General features: G+C 42.9%; 1 protein-coding gene across 1 annotated transcript in view; it reads left to right on the top strand.

Annotated features, from left to right (window-relative positions):
• Positions 1-22,517, top strand: part of PREP (prolyl endopeptidase) — a 131,753-nt gene that overhangs the window by 107,915 nt on the left and 1,321 nt on the right. The window contains exons 11-14 of the mRNA XM_003781567.3: positions 12,765-12,901; positions 15,400-15,494; positions 18,205-18,336; positions 19,502-19,658. Of these exons, the coding sequence (XP_003781615.1) occupies positions 12,765-12,901; positions 15,400-15,494; positions 18,205-18,336; positions 19,502-19,658 (521 nt within the window). The remainder of the gene's footprint in view (positions 1-12,764; positions 12,902-15,399; positions 15,495-18,204; positions 18,337-19,501; positions 19,659-22,517) is intronic.

The following is a 22,517-nucleotide window of genomic DNA, read 5'->3' as shown; positions in this document are numbered from 1 at the left end:
CAAAGAGGATCATTCCAAAGAACAGATGGCTGAGCTTTAGAGAGCTGATGAATTTCAGCAAAGACTATCAGTATAGCACTTAGCACATTGTTGATGCTCAGGAAACGTACAAAAAATTAAAACAGATTTTTAAATAGACTGACTTTGCTGTTACTGAAGTGCCCCATGGGAGCTTTTAAATCTCCACTGTTGCAAAATTGTCCAACCATCCTTGGAAAAATGAACACCATCTGGAATACACTCTGCATTTGTATTTCTGCCCAAAGGTGACTCTTAAAACTCTTCCTCACTTCCAAAGTCAAATGCCTGGAAAATAGCACTACAACCTTCTAATTCCAGGCTAGTATATTTAACCTGAGCACAGTACAGAGATGTGCAGTGACTCCCTCTAAATCCTAGGAAATTCTTCATTTGCTTGTTTTACAAGTTAGCCGAGACGCAGAGGTGCCCGTCTGCCTGGCACAGTGAGTAATGGAATGTCTTATTCCCTCCTTGCACTGATTGTGGAATCTCAGAGCGGTTCTGCTTCTTGTCAGATTTATTTGCCACTCTCAGCGCAGACCACACAAGTGGCCCCTGTCAACTGATAAAAAAGGAGGAGGAGCCCAACACCCTTTTATGAACATGCTCTTAAACCTGTGAGGCTCTAAAATTAGGCAGGAGTTGCTGCGGGTGTCCCAGACCTCTCCCTGCAGTGCCCGCCCCTGGCAGTTCACCTCCGTCTGTCCTGTATGAGCAGTGGCGCTGTTACTGGCTATAATGGGAAGCCTGGTATTTGCCTCAGCCCCAAATCTGAGCTACATCAAAAGATTGTTTGGAGGGAACTTAAATGGTTGCATATATCATATATGAGTGTCTTAATGAAGGTGTTCCCATTACTAACTGCATTCATCTCATGGAGAGTAATCATTTCACTGGATCCTTCCACAGCTCATGTCATTTACTGGAAGGAGCAGTAATGTTCTCTTAATCGGTTATGCTTACTTGTTTCGTCTTTTTCTAAAGGCAGATGTTTTTATTTTGTTTGAAACCACCTTTACATGTTAAGGCAGCTAGATGCGTATTCCATGACTTGTGCCAAAACATGCTTCCAGAGTTAAACTGCTTATATCTGGTGATGCCTCTGGATGGTCACACCTGACAATAGGAATGGGTCATTTCTAAAATTTTGGACTATGTACTTGACATAAATATAAACCGTTTCTTCAGTAGTTTTTTAATTTAAAGGATTTGGCTCAAGGATCTGTGAGCTCTTATCTGTTAAACAATCATTCATTACAATACGGTTTTAAATGAGCAGAATTTGAAACCGATTTCATTTTAATTGATTACTAAGAAAGTTGGAATTGCTTTCAAGCTTGATTCTTTCGAGCATTTTTTGTCTCATTGGTGAAGTTAATTGTATCTGTTAAGCCTTTTACAAATACTATTGATACCTAGTTTTTCAGTAGACTGGCATGGCAAAACATACGGGGATTTTTACTGTTTTAATAATCTGTCTTCAAGATGGTAACACTGAAGACTGTGTGGAGAAGGGTTGCCTTTCTAAGCTGACTCATTTTGCTAAAATAGTAATAGTAACAGCCACTCCTCTATCTGGAACATGGCTTTTTGAACTACTTGATGAGTCTTCTTTTGAAGAGCCTGACAAAAACAGAAAAGCCAACAAAGCATACCATCTCTGGAAGCATGATATTTGTCCCCTAGATTTCCTACAGACAGGTGGTCATTGTCTCGGGGGGAAAAAGTGAACGTGTTAAATCCATGCCAGAGACTGTAACGTTCACAGCATTTTGCCTCACTGCATACAAAGAAGTAATGGTTTGAAGTGAATTATTTTGTGATACAGTAGAAAAACCCTGGACTGGAGAGTTGGGAGACCTTGGTGGCAATTTGCCCTAAGCTGGCAGTGTTACTTTCTCAGGTATCCTACCTTCTTGGCTTTTATTTTGTTATGTCAGGTAAGAGAGGACTCTTCGGTGGATAAGGTGCCCTAGAGTGACAACCTGGGACCTCACCACCTTGCCTTCTCCAAGGGTGTGGTGCCTCACTTACAGCCTTCTTGCACTTAATGTTCTTGGTCTTAGAAGTGCCCTAACATTGTCGCACTATTGTGAGTCTCCAAAATGAAGAATTTAAGTTTTTTGTTTTTTTTATTTTGTTGGGTTTTTTGTTGGTTTGTTTTTTTAAGGAGAATTATTGTTTGTGAGTAGAGAAAACCCAAGTTCAGTGGCAAGTTCTTTCACCTCTTGTTTTTTCCAGGTTAGCAATGCAAGTCACAGGTTTTGACCCAGGAAATTTCCTCCCCAGTGACAGTGGATCTTGTTATATCTGCAGTTATAATGGTGGTAACGGCTTCTGCCAGCTTAGCCAGAGAGCCTTGTCTCCTAAGCTAACCTGTGTGAAGGTGATTATGGTACAGGTTTTCCTGTGGACTAGACTCCCTGGCCTGGCCTCGCCCTTGATAATGCAGGAGGGGCCCCATCTCCTAACACAGGGCAGGAACCCAGCCAGCTGGATGGCATCCACATCGCGTGGAGTCACCACCAGCTGAGGCTTCCTGTCCATCAGGGTGGTGGCAGCGTTTACATCTGCTGTAAGGACAGGTGGTCTCTGAGTAGGGACATCTTCTTGGCCAGCAGTTCCTACTTCTCTTTCTTTGGTCTGCGTGTATGGCCAGCTTGAGCAATTGAGTAGCTGTTTGGTGGTCCCGGACTCGGGTGAACTGGTTAATCCTGAAAGGCACTCTCAACTAGATGCTGTGGGGCCATTTGACAAAGCAGGTGTGGTCCCTTGGGGGCTGGGTGTCCTGTTCAGTGCCAAAATTCCTTTTTCTTTTTCTTCAGGTTATTGTGAGGGTACAAACAAACAGGTTCCAATTTTTTAATTTGTTAGATAGAATCCCTCTTGTAGTTGTGTCCCGCACAACTTACGCCCTGTAAGTGGGGGCAATGCCAAAATTCTTGGGCCTTTCTCAGTTGCCGGCCTTCCTGGCCACCTGCTGCTTCACAACATCAGGGGCCAAGGTTACCTTCTTCCCCTCTAGCCACCCAAGCTGCTGAAAGAATACAGGCATTAAAAGAGGGGAAAGTGAATTAAGGAAAGAAGCTATCTTAATCTAGTGTTTAACTTTGGCCCACCAACTTTGACTTTGAATCACTTGGGAATGTTTTTGTTTTATTTAATGTGTCCCTGATAAAATCTTTGTATGAGACCTTCTGAGTGCTTCCAGGAACCACCTGTCCATTGTGGATTTTCTGATGGAGCTTGTCATCTGTTAAGGTGAAAGGGGGTGCTCATCACAGGTCCTTGGTGAACCAGATCTTTTGCACAACCCATTTGCCCTGATACCGACAGGAAGAAGAAAGACGGGGCCCTGTCAGACTCTGCTATGAGCTGGTAGCTCTGGATGACACACATACATTTCTGTCACTCAAGTGGTCCCCATTAGAGACCCTGTGAGCACCTTGTTCTCCTGTCCAGTAAGGATCCCGTGAAAGCTTTGGCATCCCATCACGGGGTTGTGTCTACACTGGACACTCAGAAAGAATGGACTTGTCTTGCCAGCTCTCCCATTGCTACAAGAAAGGGAAAAGGAAGTGGTTTTTGCTTTTTGACTTGAACCCTGAGTACTGAGGTAGCAATAAACTATTGGATGATGGAAAAACAACACACGGCTTTAAGCTTTGGCGACTGTCCACTCATGGAGCACCAAGCGCTCTTGTATTACATGTGTGTACAAAGGACATGATAATTTTTACATGTTACTAGTAATAGTTTAAGGATCTAATATGCCTACCACATCTCTACCTCAGCAAGTGAGAGGAGTCAGGGAGACAAGTTGGTATGAGGTGAGCAGAGCAGACAACTCTAAGCAGGTTTTGACAGCACAAATGGGGGAGAAATGACCTGATTGTAAAAACCAAAATGACCAAATGGGTGCCTGGGTGTAGGGGTCCTCCACAAGCGGGTGGCTGATAAGGGAGTGCTGCTATGAGCCCAAGTCAGAGTCCCAAGGAGGGGCGTGTGCCAGGTGTATGAAGCATGTCGACTTGCTCTACAGATAGGCCATCCGCCACCTGAGGTCATACACCCCTGCAGCCAAAGCCACCTGAGGAGCTTCCTAACCAGCCCCTCAGAGGTGACCTTCGGGAAGCACAGGTCTGGCTTTAGGCCTGGAAACATGGACGCGGGGTCCTTCACATAGAGTAGCTAATGGGAGCTCTTTGAGACAGCAGAGAGGGAATTTGCAAAGAGAAAAGCAAAGACCAACTACAGAAATTTGCAAAACAGGAGGAAGGGGAGCTGGTAATGGGTCAATTAGAGGCTGAAAAAGAATTAGAGAAACTTAAAAAAAAAAAAAAAAAACCAGAGAAATCATCCAGAAAGCCAAAGAAGCAGTTGGGATTGAGAAGGATGAGGCCTGGAAAGAAGCCAATTCAAGAATGGCATTTCTGACCAGGGAGGGAAAGAATAAGAAGAGCTGCTTTATTAAAGAGCGTGTGGGAGTTGTCCATTTGGGGAAGAGTAGTTAGATCCGAGGCCGTATGTAAAATAAAATATGAAGGGGGATAAGGGATAAAACTTACCTGTTGGGTAATGAGTACATTAAAAGCCCAGATTTCACCACTACACGATATATGCATATATACCCTAAGTCTATAAAAATTAAAAATAAATGTTCTAATTTAAAAAAGAAAACGCAAATGTAACATGCAAAACATATATATGTAAGTGTAAACATTCAAAATGCAAATACAGTAGAACCCCCATAACTGACCAGTTCCCCACATTGACCAGCTCCTTGAGTTAACCTAATTTTCATAGACGGACAAGCACCACACGCATGTGTCTACACGAGGCCTGCTTCCTTCTGTTGACCACTTCTGTGCGTTGACAGTTTGTTACAGTCCCTTGACTGGTCACCTGACAGAGGTGTATAGATAAACATTCTTGTAAGTTGAGATAGAGAGTCCTTTCTATGTAATATAGGAAACTGAAAAGAAAAAGTAGGTATTTGGATACATAAATATTAACAACTTCTTGCAGTTCAAGACACCACAGAGAAAGGAAAAATACAGGTACTATACTCAGAGGAAATACAACCAAAGCCTACCAGAAAACAGGTCACCCTTAACGTAAGATGAGTTTCTATAAGGGAACACAACAGTGAAAAAGTAGGCATACTTTGTTCTCTCAGGACAAAATATAAAATGAGTAATATGTAGATGAAAATGCTTACAAATTTTTAAAAAGCAATAATGAAATGGTAGTGTTTGACTTTTGGACTAGCAAAAATTAAAATCTATTTTAATGTCCACTGCTGTTGAGAAATCAACACTTCGTGGACGTTGTCACTAGGAGCTTAAGTTGATAAACCCTTTTTGGAGAATTATTTGTCAGAATCTATTGAATGTACACCTTGATCTGGCATTCTCATGTCCAAGAAAATATGGTACAGAAATCATAGTGTGAGTATGCCAGATTTATCTAAGAGTTTTATTCTATCATTGATAACAAAAATAGTTTAAATGTGTGTCAGTGAGCAAATGCGTAGGTAAGTGTACCTACATCCATACAGTGAAATATCAGGCAGCCATTTTTTTAATGAGGTGAATCTGGGGGTTTCATGGTATCTTGCTAAGTGAGGAGAAGGGAGAGAAAGATACATTAGCCTGGTCCTATATATCACTATATAATAATAAGTGGAGATTGAGCTGTGGGGCAGACAGGACCATATAAAAGGTTTTCTTTTGTTAACACAGGAAGGAGAAATTTGAGTCTGGTATGCCAAAGAAAGGGAGAAAATGGAAAAACAAAATGTTGTGATGATGGAAAGACTGTAGTGGTGGTGGAGGCAGTAAGGAATGAACAAGGCTGGGCGATCCTCGTTTCTCGGAGTTGCAGAGGTCGAGTGAAGTTGGCCAGAGGCTTTTCAAGGCAGATGGGCTCTGGGAAGCCAGGCAAGGTCTAGTACAAAGAGTAGAAGATGCCCCTGAGTGGTATTGCGAATGGAAGAAAATGGAAAACACTGGAAACAGCCACTCTGGAATTGATGTAGAGAGGAAAAAACTAAAAGAAAGACATTTAGGAAACAAGACATAGGAAGGGAAAGACACAAGAAATTCATTTGTTGGGGGTGAGGAGGAGACATAAGTTCAGAGCCCAGCTGAGTTCAAGTGTCATTAATTTGTAATGAGGTGAGTTGGCATTTCCTGAGTGTCCAGCATGCCAGGGGAGGGGAAGGAATCCAGTGGGGTTAGGAGCAGAATTAGAGGAATTCGGCATTAGTGACATTTAAAGGGCTGTCCAAGGGTCCCAGCACCCAAGGGAGCTGGCGGAACAGAGAGAAAACAAGGAACTGAATGTCATAATAAATGTTTCAAAAAATGAAAAGTTAAAGTATAGGCAGATACCCTAGGAGAAAAGAAATGAATGCAGTAGTGAAAGGACAAATTGAGTCAAAGGGGACTGTCCAGCTGCTTGCAGGAGAATTTCAAACTCCAAGAGCCGAAGCATGGCCAAGGTGAATGTATGTATCCTGCACTGGTTTGTCTCAGGAGATTTTTAAGTGCCGTGAGGACAGGGATTATGCAGGTCTTCTTCATCTTTACATCTCAGAGCCAAGTGTGTGCCTGGTACACAGCAGTGGACACACAGCAAACATTCGAAGGAACCAGTGGTTAGGTGGGCTGGACACGAGGTGTGGGCAATCAGGCTTTCCAGCATGTATACGGTGAGGATGCCGGACAGCTCCTCAGTTCCATTGTGAAAGTCACGGAGGGAGGTCTCAGGAGACATGGTAAAGAGAAGTAGAGAATCTCTTATTAGAATTGTCAAGGATGGTGGGGAAATGCCTGGGTTAGTTGCTATTCCTTGGTAAGGATAAAGGAGTTGATAAGATCACATGACATGACCAGATCTAGTGGCCACGGAGTATCTAGGATATGTGCTAACTCAGTGCTTTGAGGGCTCCACCCCAGACCTATGGAATCCACAGCTCTGCAGATGAAGCCTGAGAAACTGTATTTTAACAGGTTCTTCACAGACGCATAGGCCTCACCTGTAAGGTCCAAAAACCACTGGTGTGGAGTCTGATGTGGAGCTTTTAGGCCAGGTGTGGGAAGCAAGGGGTTTGCAAACTTGTCCACCTAACCTAGCAAATCCAGAGCAGTAAGAAAGAAAATGCCCCCAAATCCTCTTAAAAGTTTCAAAAGAAGCGGCTTCAAGAGAAAACCAGCTTTTGTTAAGTCAAAGAAGTAGAAAGTGCATGATGGAAAATCCCTGGGCTATTTTTAATGACTGTTTCTAAAGTGTCCACTTGGATTCTCTCCATAGTTATGAGAAGACTCGAGCTTCACGTTGCCCTATCATTGAAGACTCGAGTTGGTTAGTATCAGTTGTCATCCATAAATGGACATGGCAGAGGATACTGCTCTGTGTGCACACATGTGCCTGCAGGGAGAGTTAATAAAATACATACATGTGTGCATGCCTTGTTTTATTGTGCTTGCTTTATTATAATACTGTGTTTTTTACAAACTGAAGGCATGTGACAGGGACCAAGTCTTTCTGTGCCATTTTTCTAACAGCAGGTGCTCACGTCCATATCTCTGTGTCATACTTTGGTAATTCCCACAATATTCAAACTTTTTAATTATTGTCTGTTATGAAGATCTCTGACCAGTGATCTTTGATGTTACTATTGCAGTTGTTTAGGGGTGCTGCAAACCACACCCATTACAAGGCAGTGAACTTAACTGATACATGTATGTGTTCTGATCGCTCTACAGACAGGCTGGTCCTCTGTCTTTCTCCCTCTCCCCAGGCTTTTCTATTCCCTGGGACACAGCAATATTGAAACTATGTCAGTTAATAGCCCTACAATGACCACTCATTGTGAAAGGCAAGTTCTCAGATCTCTCACTTTAAATCAAAAGCTAAAGATGATTAAGCTTAGTGAGGAAGGCACGTCAACCGCGGAGGATGCCAGACACTAGACTTATGACTCCAGTCGGCCAAATTGTAAATGCAAAGGGAAAGTTCTTTGTCCTGGCCGTCAATAAATTTTCAGCTTGAGTGTTTTGATTTTTGTGTACAGTGAGGAGTTGGCCCCCATAAAGAAGCAGGGCAGCTATGTATAACAACCCTCTGTAGTTTTTTGAGGTTTTAGTAACCTATAAGTTTAGAGGCCAAAATAGTTCAGGAAGTATCTGGCATATTAGTTGTGCCTAGAGAAAATTATGCAGTTTGTACCAGACCCAGGCTGTGTCCCTCTCCTGGTCTGCTCAGCCCTGGACTAGACTGTTTGCTAGGTGGAGATCCCTGACCATCACTCCAGTACTTAAAGGAAAACTTAAAGGAAGTGGCAATGCTGCTCCAGTGAACATAATGAATCCTAAGAAAGTGAAAACAAAAAAGGTTAAGGTGGGTGAATAGAAAATCAAACCAGCTACTAAAGCAAATAGTCCTTTAAAGCAAAGCCTGATCCACAGCAAGACCCTACCTCTCTTCAGTTTTTTGAAGGCTGAGAGAGGCAAAGAAGCTGCAGAAGAAAAGTCTGAAGCTAGGCAGAAGGCAGAGGTTGGTTCGTGAAGTTTAAGGTAAGAAGACATCCCCGTGACATGAAAGTGCAGGTGAGGCTGCACGGACTGATGTAGAAGCTGCAGCAGGTTTTCAGAAGATCTAAAGATCTAGCTAACATCACTGATGAAGGTGGCAGCACAGAACAACAGATTTTTGATGAAGATACAACAGCCTTCTACTGGAAAAATAAGCCATCCAGAGCTTTCATAGCTAGACAGGAAAAGTCAGTGCCTGGCTTCACAGAGACAAAGGATGGTCTGGCTGTCTTGTTTGAGACTAATCAGCTGGTGATGTTAAGTTGAAGCCAGTGTTCATTTATCATTCCAGAAATCCTAGGCCCCTAAGAATTATGGGAAATCTTTTATTCCTGAGCTCTATACATGGAACAACAAAGGCTGGATGACAGCACATCTGTTTATAGCAATTAGTTTGCTTAATATTTTAAGCCCATAGTTGAGACCTACTACTTGGGGGGGGGAGGAGATTCGTTTCAAAATATTAATACTTACTGACAGTGCACTTAGATACCCATGAGCTCTGAGAGCTGTACAAGGAAATTAATGCTATTTTCATGCCAGCAACACAATATCCACTCTACAGCCCATGAATCCAAGAGTAGTTTTGACTTTTGAGTCTTACTGTTTAAGAAATATGATTCTAAAGCTACTGCTGTCATAGGTAGTGATTCTTGTGATGGACCTGGGCAAAATGGGAACCTTCTGGAGAAGATTCACCATTCTAAATACTGTTAAGAACATCTGTGATTCATGGGAGGAGGTCAGAGTATCCAGGTTAACAGGAGTTTGGAAGAAGTTGATTCCAACCCTCACAGATGACTTAGAGGGGTTCAAGACTTTAAAGGAGGGAGTAACTGTAGATATGATAGAAATAGCAAGAGAACTAGAAGTAGGAGTGGAGCCTAAAGATGTGACTGAATTGAATAATGTTGTGATAAAATTTGAATGGATAGCTAGGTACAGTGGCTCATGTTGGTAACCTTAGCACTGTGGGAGGCTGAAGTGAGTGGATTGCTTGAGCTCACGAGTTCGAGACCAGCCTGAGCAAGAGCGAACCTCTATCTCTAAAAATAGCCAGGTTGGCTCAGCACCCATAGCACAGTAGTTATGGTGCCAGCCAATATACCAAGGCTGGTAGGGTGGGTTTAAACCCAGCCCAGGCCAGCTAAACAACAGTGATGACAGCTACAACAAAAAATAGCCAGGAATTATGGCAGACACCTGTAGTCCCAGCTACTTGGGAGGCTGAGGCAAGAGAATTGCTTAGGCCTAGGAGTTTGAGGTTGCTGTGAGCTCTGGCACCATGGCACTCTACCAAGGGCAATATAGTGAGACTCTGTCTCAAAAAAGTAATAATAATAAAATAAAATAAATAATAAAAATAGCCAGGCAATGTGGCAGGAGGCTGAGACAAGAGGATCACTTGAGCTCAAGAGTGTGTGGTTACTGTGAGCTATGATACCATGGCACTCTACCGGGAGCAAGAAAGTGAGACTGACTCAAAAAAAAACGCTGAATGGATGGGGAGTTGCTTCTGTGGCTGAGCAAAAGAAGTGGTTTCTTGAGATGGAAGCAGCTCCTGGTGGAGATTCTGTGAACATTGTTGAATGACAAAGGATTTAGAATATTCCAGAAAGTTAGTTGGTAAAGTAGTGGCAGGGATTGACTAAATCAAAAAGCTTCACGTGCTACAGAGAAATCTTTTATGAAAGGTGGAATCAATGTAGCAGTCTTAATTGTCTTATTTTAAGAAATTGCCACAGCCTCCCCACCTTCAGCAGCCACCACCCTAATCATGCAGGCCATCGACCTCAAGGGAAGACCCTCCACCAGCAAAACAGTCTGACTCGCTGAAGAGTCAGATAACCGTTAGCAAGTTTTAGTAGTAAAGTCTTTTTAAATTAAGGCATATACTTGTTATTTTAGGCAGAATACTACCACGCACTCAGTAGACTTACTGTAAAGTGTAACCATAACTTTTATGTGTACTGGGAAGCCCAAATGTCGGTGCTGCTCCCAGTGTTTGCTTTATGCAGTGGTGTGGCACCAAACCCACAGTGTCTCTAATGAATCTTCACATGTCTATTTTAAGACTAAAGTAGGCTTCCTGGAAGGAGTTCCCTTGCCCACAACAACACCATCTTTACAATGCCGTTACACTTTTGAGTGGTGTTACTGTTCTAATGTTAAAAGGCCAACTTAACACATGGATGTATTTTTGCAACTGCTGGCATACAGGGGACTTTGCGTGTTGATGGTGTTCTGAAAGGATGCCTCTGTCCTGGAGCCAGGTGAGAGTTACAGGGCAGCTTGCAGGCACTGGAAATCGTACAGGCAGTGGCAAGAAAAGCAGCGTCAGGAGGATGCGGAATTGTCACAAAGGATTCTGAGAGAGCATTTGGGGAACAGGTGGAAGGTCTCAGAGTGAGCGGTGGCGGGGAGAGGTGCATCAGTCCAGCTGGCTGGGTGAAAAGCAAGGCCCATGAGGAGGGGTCAGCCTGGAGAGGGTTGAGCTAGACAGGGATTTGAGACTAGGTGGGAAGTTGGGGGTAGCCAGAGGGAACACTGTTTTTGAAAAGACGGTTCAGTGAAGTGGCATCAGATGACATAGTTTGCACATTTGCCCCTTTGATGCCTTTGCCTCTTTGGCTACAGCTATGTGTGTTCTTCCCACCTCTGCAGCCGAAAGCCTTGTGTTTTAGCTCATCAGCCCCTGCAATTCCTTGAAAGCCGTTCTCTAAGTCAGCATTTCCCAGTGGCCACCCACCCAGGACACTTAACCAGTGGGTGCTGACTGGCACCGAACTTTAAATAAAATTGTATTCCTTCTGATAATTTTGAACTTTCAGAGTATTGCCCGTGATTCCTGAACTGCCAAATTTACATATAACTCTTTCTCTCCCCAAAGTCAGAAACAATTTTTTTTTTTTTTTTTTTTGGCTGGGGTCTGGGTTTGAACCCGCCACCTCTGGTATATGGGGCCAGCGCCCTACCCCTTTGAGCCACAGGCGCCACCCCAGAAATAAAATGTTTCATCTATTTCTTAGCAGGTTTCAAAATACTACCAGACTTACAGGCATTGACTTGCAAGGTCCTGTAATGCCCATCTCTAAATCTGCGTCCCTGCCCACTGGCCCCTTCCTGCCACCCACTGTTTTAACTCCAGGACTTTTTCTAGCAGCTCTCTGCAGCAGAACTACTACCTTAGCTTTGGCTATGACCTGGCTCCGGGTCACACTAAGGGTGAAGGCTTATTCCCTCCCACGTGAGTCAGAGAGCTCATCTGAACTGGGCACTTTCCAGGTGTCATTTGGGGTAAAGATAGCATGTTTGCCCAAAGAGAAAGCTATTGGCAGCTTTTCTGTCTGGAAGAAGGAATTATCAGCTATTTGTGGCTTATCATTTATTCTGTGGCTTATCATTTGAATAGCACTTAATGTTCTTTCCCCTACCCTCTTTCTCTTCATCCTTTATCCAAAAAGTAGTGAATATGGAAATGTTGCCTGTGAACTTGCCTGGGGTTGCCTAGATTCGGGAAGGCTTTGTGAGCCTTAATTATCAGTACAGACCAGGAGGAATAGGTTCCTGCGTTGTTCCTCATCAGCTCTCCAAGCTAATATGTTTTCTTTTGCTTACATTTAACAGTTGATCGGGAGGGATGATGTATTGAGTGTCTTAATTATAGAAGAGTTGATGTAAAATTTCTTTTTTAGAAGAGTCTCCCTAGGTAGAGTTGCTTGGCAGGATGGCCAGATCTGACTTTTCCAGTGCTGAGAGGGAGGACAGGGAACAGAGGACTGAATGCCTGTTGTCCTGTGTGCGGTGGGCAGGTGCTAAGAGGAGGTGTGACAGCTGCCTTTGGGAACAAAGTACCAAGGCTGCGGGGAGACAGCCAACCTGCCAAGGTTACCTGGTGGTCTAGAGGGTTATGGAATAAGAATTCTAGTTCAAGGCTTTCTGTTTTTAGACCCCGGTTTATTTCACCATTCATATCATCTCCATAAAAACTGAAAGGTGCTTCACATCAAATAGGTCTTTAGAGGTTTTCAGTGTTCCACTGTACATCTTCAAGAAATTATTCTTCAGGTTTCTTATTTTAAAGCACATAAGTATTTATGAAGTCATGCAAAAATCTAAGCGTTCTGTTTTCTTTTGTTCTAGATTTTCTACCCCAGCAGGGATGGTACAAAGATCCCAATGTTCATTGTACATAAAAAAGGCATAAAGTTGGACGGTTCTCATCCTGCTTTCTTATATGGCTACGGTGGCTTCAACATATCCATCACACCCAACTACAGGTGAGCGTGGAACTCTCTTGGAACACTGGAGTGTATTTCATCTTCCCACATAGTGGCAAGAAACCAGAGACTGGCCTGCTGAACCGTGTTTTTCTGATACACTGAACTACCCGTGTGAATTTGGTTGTTGTCTCTGTAGAGGGGCAGGATAATATGCAAACTACCTGGATTTTTTATCAGAATTATAGGATCGTCAGAAACTAATGTCTTCAGTGGAATAGGTTGGTTGAGAACTAGATGTTGAGGCCTTGGCCGCCTGGCTACAAAGATCAGTGTCACTCCAGGTCTTGAAGGGAGGAGGCTCCTGTCTTTGTCACTTTTGGCCACCCCCACTGCCCGCAGGGGCATGACTTTTTAGCGGATGACCTTTTTTTTTTTTTACCAGCACAGAGCCTTAAAATTGACTGGCTTAACATTCAGCCATAAATGTTCTACATTCATTGTTTCTGTGATTACTTAGCAGATAACTTATGCTTAGGGGGGAAAAAAATCTACGTTTTCATACATATTGCTATTGTTCAGATGAAATTTGCTTTGAACATTTATAATGAGAACAAGGAATTTCCCTGCTTTTTAGGTGCAGGTTTATCTTACTGTTTTACCAGCAAAACTAGCTTTAAGCCGACTTATAAATAGAGCCCCACATGAAATCTGATTCCCAGATTCATTCAGGATCATTCCTGTGTGGGAAGAGGTTGGACTGGTGACTACCAGGACATAAGGTCAGAGTAGGCTCAACCAGCTGTCCCAAAGTTGAACACAAGAAGACTGCCCCTTTGTTTTGACCACTCAGTATCTATTTAAGATCATTAATTTAGATCTAACGAACCGTGAAACGTGGTCCCTGCCCTCAAATGGGCTACCTTGACCATCTGGCTAAAGGTAGATGGTTTTATCCACTTGTTAATGAGGAGCTGATGAAGGCTTTTGTGTAAAATCACGACATAGAATAGTATTTTCACATTTGTGTGGCATCATCGTATGAGTAAGCTGAAGGGAAGCTAGTTCGAAGAGGGCTGTTAGTGGGGGCTGTTCATTCCTCCTCCACTGGAAGCACCATAACCCACGCGTAACCCACAGATGGCTTCCCGTCTCTTTCCACAGTTGCCAGGTAATGAGATTTCTCATCTCATTAGTGCAGCTGTATCTGTGTTGTAAAACCATGTGCCACATTTATTCCTTGAGATTATTACAGTAGAACCTCCATGGTGGACCACTTCCTGAAGTTGACCTAATTTTCACAGACCAGACATGTACCAAATGTAGGCGTCAGTGCAGCACACCTGGCTCCTTATGTTGACCACCCCCCTATGTTGACCAGTTTGTTACAGTCCCTTAGGTGATCCGGTTACAGAGGTTCTGCTATAGTCTAAAAATTAAAGCTTTAGTGAGAGTAAACCTTGGACCCTGAGAAAAATAGAAATATAAATAATAAATAAAATGCAAGCTACTAATACGTGAGTTTTAACCTAATCCTTCCAATAAAATGTGTCACTTGCTACTCCTTATCACTGAAGGTGGTAAAATTACAGGCTTGGGTTTCAGGTTACACTGACACTTGAGTGTCAGCACTTTTCGGGTTACAGTGGCAAGAGGAGAGGATAAACAAAATCCGGATCTCCCAAAGAACTTAGCCCTTTGTCCTAGAAACGTTGTGCTATAGTTACTTCTGTTTATTTCTAGAAAATATTCTCCAGCCCTGAGAACTCCATTCTTGATCTTTTACTTTCCTGTGTTATCTGGTTTAACATCTAAATTTCTTTAGAAACTGGAAAACGTGTTTAAAATTCATGTACCAGAAAGAGTTTTCTACCCAACTTGAACATTCAGTTTGGAGAGAACTACTGGAAAAAGTTCTCAGTGGGGCCATGATCAAGTGCCCCTGTATCCCAAGCACCGTTCATACTGGGTTGCCAGTGTTCTGTTTGCCGAGATAGTTGAAAAGATAGATTCAACCTGCCAGGAGGCCCTCGGTTTTTCCTCTGTTCATATTATGAGTAGTGTAGTAAAATACTTAAGTATAGAAAAATGAGGTCAAGTGTGTTGGGTCCCACCTCCAATCCTAACCCTTTGAGAGGTCGAGGCAGGAGGATTGCTTAAGCCTAGGAGTTCCAGGCCAGCCTGAGCAATAGCAAGACACTGTCTCTACAAAAAAATAAATCAACTGGGCATGCCTGTAGTCTTAGCTATTCAGGGGGATGAGGCAGGAGGATCACTTGAGCACAGAAGTGGGGGCTGCAGGGAGCTGTGATGATGCCACTGCACTCTAGCCTGGGCAACAGAGCAAGATCATGTCTCCAAAAAATAAATAAATAAAAAAGAATGTTCATAGAAATGTATAAGCTTTTTTTACTTTAATCAAGTAATATAGATAATATCGGGCTCCTATTGAGATAAGGCTGCTCCTAGCCTGCTCTCAGGGAATACTTTTTAAGATGGAAGGAGATGGTCTTTACTAGGCAGTTAGTGGAAAGTTAACTATTTCTACTGTTTCTCAGTGTTTCTAGGCTTATTTTTGTGAGACACATGGGCGGTGTCCTGGCAGTGGCCAACATCCGAGGAGGTGGTGAATATGGGGAGACGTGGCATAAAGGTGAGGCATTTCCTCTACAGAAACACACGTCTGGAAGTAGGCCGTGCGGATCCTTCCTGGCGAAATGAGTAGGAGTTGAGAGCAGCGAGCATTTGGGCGGACAAATGAACAATAAAGAAATGCCACTCCCCCTTTAAAAACTACTCTTTTCCACATTTTATTTTCCTTCATCATCAGTTTATTATAACAAAGTGCGTATTTTTTAGAAGCATTCCTCATAGAGCATAATCAGAATTATTTTGCTTTTTTAAACAATGCCTGGGGTGCATTTTTAATTATCACTGTCAGACCGTGTCATGGGGAGCTTTGTGGTATTTGTCTCCTGTTAGCCTTGTTTGTACAGTTGAGCATCACTTAGCTAACTTCAAAAAGACTTTAAAGTAGGTCATTTTCCTTATTAGAAGGGAGCAATCTTAGAGCTTTCTGTTCCAGGGTGGGCCTCCTCCTGCTGGTTTTCTGTGGTCTTCCCAACATTGCTGAGAGAGCCGGACTCTGCCACAGGAGCACAGTCATTTTTCTTTTATGATTGTCTCAGTCTCCATTCTCTGGCCTTCAGAATTATGTATTCTAGTTGATTGACTAGTACTCAACTTCGTACCCCAGATGGTTACAATATTTTTTAAATGATCATCTTTATTTTTAAGCCCTGTCTCTCCCATTTCTTCCTCTGTGGGGTGCCCCTCGCCCAGTCTCCACTTGCCCTGGTCCTGTGTCCTTGGGGAGAAAGGTATGGGAGAGCACCTGCACCTCCGCCAGCTCCTTGCCTTCAGCACCCCCAGTGCACCAGTGGGGGCGCTGTTCAGTGGGGTCTTCCCAGCAGGAACTTTCGAGATCACCATTCAGATCCATTCCTCCACTTAGATGAGGCCTAAGACTGATTTTCTATATCAAATCCCATCAGCAGAGATGAGGTCAGACCTGTAAAGAGATTTCCAAAGTGCCTGTTAGGGATGAAGATGCAGATAAGGCCAAGGCAGCCTGACCCCAGGGCATCAGGCATGCACCCCACGGTCTGACCCCAGACTGTTCAAAATGCACCTAGCAAGAGAGTGTTCCCAGTCAGAGCAGCTTTTGCCAGGTGTCATCCCTGGAGACTGTTGATTGTCACATTGTTTTTGAAATTACATAGAATTCATTGTATAATTTTGACCTGATAATAGTTCAATTACACTCAAATCATACTGTGAAAATGTGGTATTAAAAGATGACTCATAAAAGAGTAAAATTCCCACATATCATATGTTTGATTTACATCCCAAATTTGCACATCAAGTCACAACCCCTTCACTCACCTGATCTCCTATTCAGCTGGCATGTGGCCTACACACTCACACACAGGCACACGCCCTGACCGCTCTTAAAAGAACTGGATTCTTTGCCATAAAACCCTCTGGTCATTGGGTACCTGCCATTTTCTGATAGAGAAGAGTGACCGTCCACTGTCTTTATCTCATCTTTTTATTAATTGTAGAACCAACTTACCATCCAAATCCTTGAAAAAAGGGATATTGGAGTGTAACTAAGGCTAGCAGGTGACTCTGTTTAGACTGATTCATAACCTTTCTCAAAACTTAAGCCATGAGAGGACCAGAAATGGACCTTTTCCAGTGATAGCCTAGAACATGGAACATTGAAAAATCTGAATTCCATTCTGTTAATTGAGTTTAAAATGTAATGCTCTTTTAAAAATATAGTCATATACCCAAAATAATATCATTCCTGGAAACTAAGTAATCCTAGCTGTTCTAATCCACAGATAATTTCTTATTAACGTCTTAATAACATTTGTTTTGATATGAAAAAATTTCTTCAGTAGCACTGCTTTATCTTTAATTGAATTTCTGCAGAAGTGGTTAATCTTGAATATCTAATTAGATCTGTGTCTGCTCTTTGTTCATTTCAGAGAGAGTTATTTAAAACATCTGTTCCTTTGAGGACTTGCTTTTGGACTTTACTTTGAGACATTCCAAGGCCCAGTAAATGTCTCTCTTTAAGTCATTTCTTTGGGTTAGCATATTGCAGTGACTTACAGGTAGTAAAGCCTGGATCCTCAGGGAACAGAGACCTCTCACTCAAGAACTGAGAAACCTGGCGTGGTGCTCTGCCACCCCACACCCAGTTCTACTGATAGTCTAAATTAACAATCCAGGAAAAACCAGGGAATTTATTTCTCTCCATCACTTGCCCATTTCAGACTTCTGCAAAGAGGCAGGGTGGGAAATGCACGTCTACAAAGCCCTTCCATCTCCCCAAGGAGAAGCCTGGGCAGCCACAGGGTGAGCTCTGGTTCGTGTGTGGGTTGGGACTCAGGATAGCACGCTGCTGGAGGTTTTGCTTCATTTTTAAGTCCAGCTTCCCAAAATACAGGTTCCTTGTGAGGACAAGCTTTCATCCTTGCCTCCTCCTGCTTGCTCACATTAACAGATCATCTGTTACCTTTGGGGCATTTCCCATTTACGTTTCAGGAGCTTTTAGAAAAATATAATCCACCATAGGGATTAGCAATTATGGTATTGATGATAGATTTCCAAAGTGTGTCACAGAATTTAAATTGAGGCATTTCTTTCAATGTAGTGTTAGCCCATTGTTTTTAAGTGGTTAAGTTAATCAGTAGTTGAAGGTCTGCCTTTAACATCAGTTGAATTCCCTTTAGGTTAAACCTGTTTCTGTTTTGTTTTGTTAAATTAACTCTCTTTTCCTGGCATTGTAGGTGGTATCTTGGCCAACAAGCAAAACTGCTTTGATGATTTTCAGTGTGCTGCCGAGTATCTCATCAAGGAAGGTTACACATCTCCCAGGAGGCTGACTATAAACGGAGGTTCAAACGGAGGCCTCTTAGTGGGTGAGAACCGGATTTTGTACTTAACCCAGGCGTCCTCAGCGCAACCCCCCGCAGTCCGGCCCTCCAGTGGTCTGAGGGACAGTGAACTGGCCCCCTGTTTAAAAAGTTTGAGGACCCCTGACTTAAACTCTTAGGTTTTTGGATACTCTGTCTGAGGCCAGCTCTCAGTTTACTTTGTGGATGGGAGCGCGGTAGAAAGAGAACAAAACTCATTTGGATTCGGGCATCTGATGAGCTACAAGATGAGACAGCTGACCCCTCACCCTGCTACCTCAACTCGGGGTAGCATGAAAAGGTCTCTGGAGTAACCCCCAGCCCTATGCCAGGGTTTTTTTAATTTATTTTGTTTCATGTCAGATTACTGTAGGGGTCCAAACAGACCAGTTGTGTTTCTAAGGTTAGAGTCTGTAGGTGTATCTTCCGCCCAGGTAGTGTGCCACATACCCATGCTGTATACCTGTTGGGTGGGGATTTACCCAAACCCTTCCCCTCTCCTCCTGCTTGAATTTAATGGAGTTTGTCTCTTAAGTGAGCATGTAGTCATGCCAGCTTGACATTGGACGTCACTTCCTCCCTAAGTGCTGTATGTGGGTTACGCACCCAACACCCCACTCCCGTAGTGCCTGACCTTTCTCAGCAGCCATGGCCGCCCACCACACTGTGCTGTAATTGCTTGGTCACTGCTTTATCTTTCCCCCTGCATTTAGCTTTATTCACGCCTAATGCCAGGCACGTGGCAAATATTCAATAGATATTCACTGAATAATCCAAAAAAAAAACATTGAAAAACAGGACAAAAAGATGTGCTAGTATTGGCTGGAGCCCTGAGCTGTCGTTTCAGGCCCTGTTCTGCGTTGGGCGGGTTCTGAGATCCTGAACAACCTGCCTCAGCATTGTAAAAGCAAGTGGAGCTCGGAAGAGGGGACACAGGTTTCCCAGAAAGTCCTTGAGCTTATCAAGTCACACTCCCCCATTGAGATTCACTTTGGGGAGTAAAGTGGTGTTACTGATGCGATCCACCCCTTGGACATACTGGAAGGGGTGGGGAGCTTTGGGCCGTTGTGCTCTCAGGATAAAGGCAAGCAGGTTCCGGAAGCACTTCAGTGTTGCTTTGTGTATGTTTAATGACGGACTGCCTCCCTTTTCTTTCTACTTTGGTTTTTAGCTGCTTGTGCAAATCAGCGTCCTGACCTCTTTGGTTGTGTCATTGCCCAAGTTGGAGTAATGGACATGTTAAAGTTCCACAAATACACCATCGGTCATGCCTGGACCACCGATTATGGGTGCTCGGACAACAAAGAACACTTTGAATGGCTTATCAAGTAAGGATTTCATTTATACTGACATGCACATGTTAATGAGTTGATACCATAATACTGACTGAATACAGTCATTCAAAGGATTGATGCTTTGTCTCCTTTGGTGTCTTGTCTATAATGTACTGCAAAACTAGTCTTTTTTCCCAGAATTTCCTAATAAGGGCCCAGATAGCCAACACCTTGATTTTGGCCTTGAGAGACCCAGAGCAGAGAACTCAGCCAACCCAGACCCCTGACATATAGGAAGCTATTAGATAAGAAATCTGTGTTGTTTTAATTTACTAAACTTGTGGTGGTTTGTTACCACAGCCATCAAAAACTAGTACAAAAGGCATTTTTATACCTTATCAATATATGCAATTGCCTTTTCTAAATCAAGAAGTAAGGAAATTTTTTAAAAATACATGCAAGTACAATTAAACTTAGTTTTTGCTCTCAGTATAATTGCATATGCTTGAAACCACAAGTTTCATTATTGAAATATCACAGTGGCCCTCATTTGCTTCCCTCAACCTCTTTGATGATGACAGTGAGTAAGTGGCAGGCATTGAGGATTATTTATCAGCAGCGTGTATTATTATTAATCAGCAGTGTGTCGGAAACACCCTTGGACCAGCATAAGAAGCCTATTTCCACTATTCCTGTCTTCCCAGTAAACTACAGATTTTGTTAAAAACAACTGATCTTTTCGAGTCAAGTTTTTTCTTTCATTTTATTTTCCTTCTATGGCTAGCTAGCTCTCTACTTTGAAATGCAATTAAAATGATTTTTTTTTTTGAGACAGAATCTCACTATTTCACCCTCCATACAGTGCCCTGGTGTCACAGCTCACAACAACCTTACACTCTCGGGCTTAGATGATTCTCTTGCCTCAGCCTCCCAGGTAACTGGGACTACCGGCTCCCACCACAATGCCAGGCTATTTTTTGTTGCAGTTGTCATTGTTATTTAGCAGACCCAGGACATCTTGAACCCTCCAGCCTCGGTGTATGTGGCCAGCGCCTTGCCCACTGAGCTATGGGCACCGCCTAAAATGGATTTTTTTAATTGAATAGTTTCAAACTACTAAATTCTGTTCTCTAAGGGAGGAAAAATTCACTCTGAAAGCTGTTACTAAAATGCTCAGATAGCCTCATTGGCACAGGCTGGTAAAAGCTACATATTTGAAGAAGCTGTAGTTCAAATTTACTTAACTCATATGCCTAGGGAAACAAGTCCTATTTAAACTCCTTTAAAAATACTGAGTTAGTTGTATATCGAGGACAACAAAATATTAGACAAAAACTTCATTTCCATGGTCAATCTGAAAGCAGAAAAAAAAGGTTCTAAATATTTTTTTCCCTGATATTCCTCCATCAGTTTTCTAATCTTGCTTTCACGGGGCTATGTTCTTTTTACCTGCTGCTACTACAATGAGCATGGAGCTCGGGCCACATGTTACCCAGAAAGGGCCTTCCAGGGAGCTCCCCGGCCTGGCCCCTGCCCTAAGTATGCCCCATGGAGCACCATTCGGCAGGGTAGGGGGTGGGGGTCCAACCTGTAGCCTGCAGGTGACATGTGGATTAAGTGAGGACTTTTTGTTTTATCTGTGTTGGCAGCTATCATGAAAAGTATGCACGGACCTTTGTTTCTTTCTGCTTATGAGCTTATCCGTTAATGTTTCTGTTTTTATCCGGTGGCTCAAGACACCTCTTCTGCCAATGTGGTGCAGAGAAGCCAGAAGGTTGGACACTTTTGAAAGGTGCTCATCCAACAGCGAGATCTCCACGTTTAGGAATGGCTGGGATAAATAAAGCCTGGCAGATTTTTTTTTTTTTAACAGAACTCAGAATCTTCAATGTATAAATGTTGCATGCAAATTTCCGGGTGGTGGGGAGAGTATTATTAGTGGACAGAGTCTTCCAAACTTGTTTCCCCATAGAACGAACCCCTACTTGGAGGACTGGGGTTGCACGAAAACCACTCTGAAATGAGATCAGAACCCAGGTCCATTTTTATTCTCCATCTTTAGCTATTGGAAAACCAAGCTCCAGAATATTTTAATCTTGACTTAGTTAACAGAACAGAATTTTTACCATTTTCACTATTTACCTTTCAAAATGAAACTCTACTAAAACACTTGACGATTGTATTCACTAAGATTAAACACTTTGAAAAACGTGGTATTTCTCAAATTTGGCTATGATAAGTCACTGTTTCGTTCAACATTTATTCTTAAAACCATTTTTGTTAACTTACCCCAGAAACATTCCCTGTCCTTTAGGAAGTGCCTCCTCCGCTAACTCGCTCTGCCCTGGCCAAAGGCAGTTTCTTGGTGCGGGACTGCCAGCTGTGGGAAGGAGCAGCAGCTCCTCCCATGTTCCTCAGTTTACAGACAAGAAATTAGGCCCAGAGTGGACATGTGCTCTTCCTAAAATTGTAAAACTGAGCCTGAAATAAAGGCTTTATAAATGTGAAAGGGGCAGAAAGCTGCTATAAACTGCAGATTTCAGCTTCTTCAACAAAAGGCTGGCACTTAATTACGTCTATGCTGAGTGGTTTTAAAAAACACTCAGTAGTCCATTATGTAGCAATGAAAAAGTCTAGAGTCCCTGAAAGTATCCAACTCAAGACAGTAAGTGTGCATGGAGTTTGGGTGGTTTCAGCAGTCCTGTGAGTTTCTTTTTTTTTTTTTTATTGAATGGTAACTGTGTACATTGATGCACTTTGGGGGTACAGTGTGGTGTTTTCACACACGATCCGAGACACTTCCATCAAACTGGTTAACATAGCCTTCATGTAACTTTCTTAGTTATTGTGTTAAAACGTTCATATTCTACTCATAGAAAGATTCACTTGTACCCTTGTAAGATGAACCACAGA

Source organism: Otolemur garnettii, unplaced genomic scaffold (assembly GCF_000181295.1).
Source record: "Otolemur garnettii isolate 467f Iridium unplaced genomic scaffold, OtoGar3 scaffold00002, whole genome shotgun sequence".
Classification (NCBI taxonomy): Eukaryota; Metazoa; Chordata; class Mammalia; order Primates; family Galagidae; genus Otolemur; species Otolemur garnettii.
This window is presented reverse-complemented; position numbering and strand designations above follow the sequence as displayed.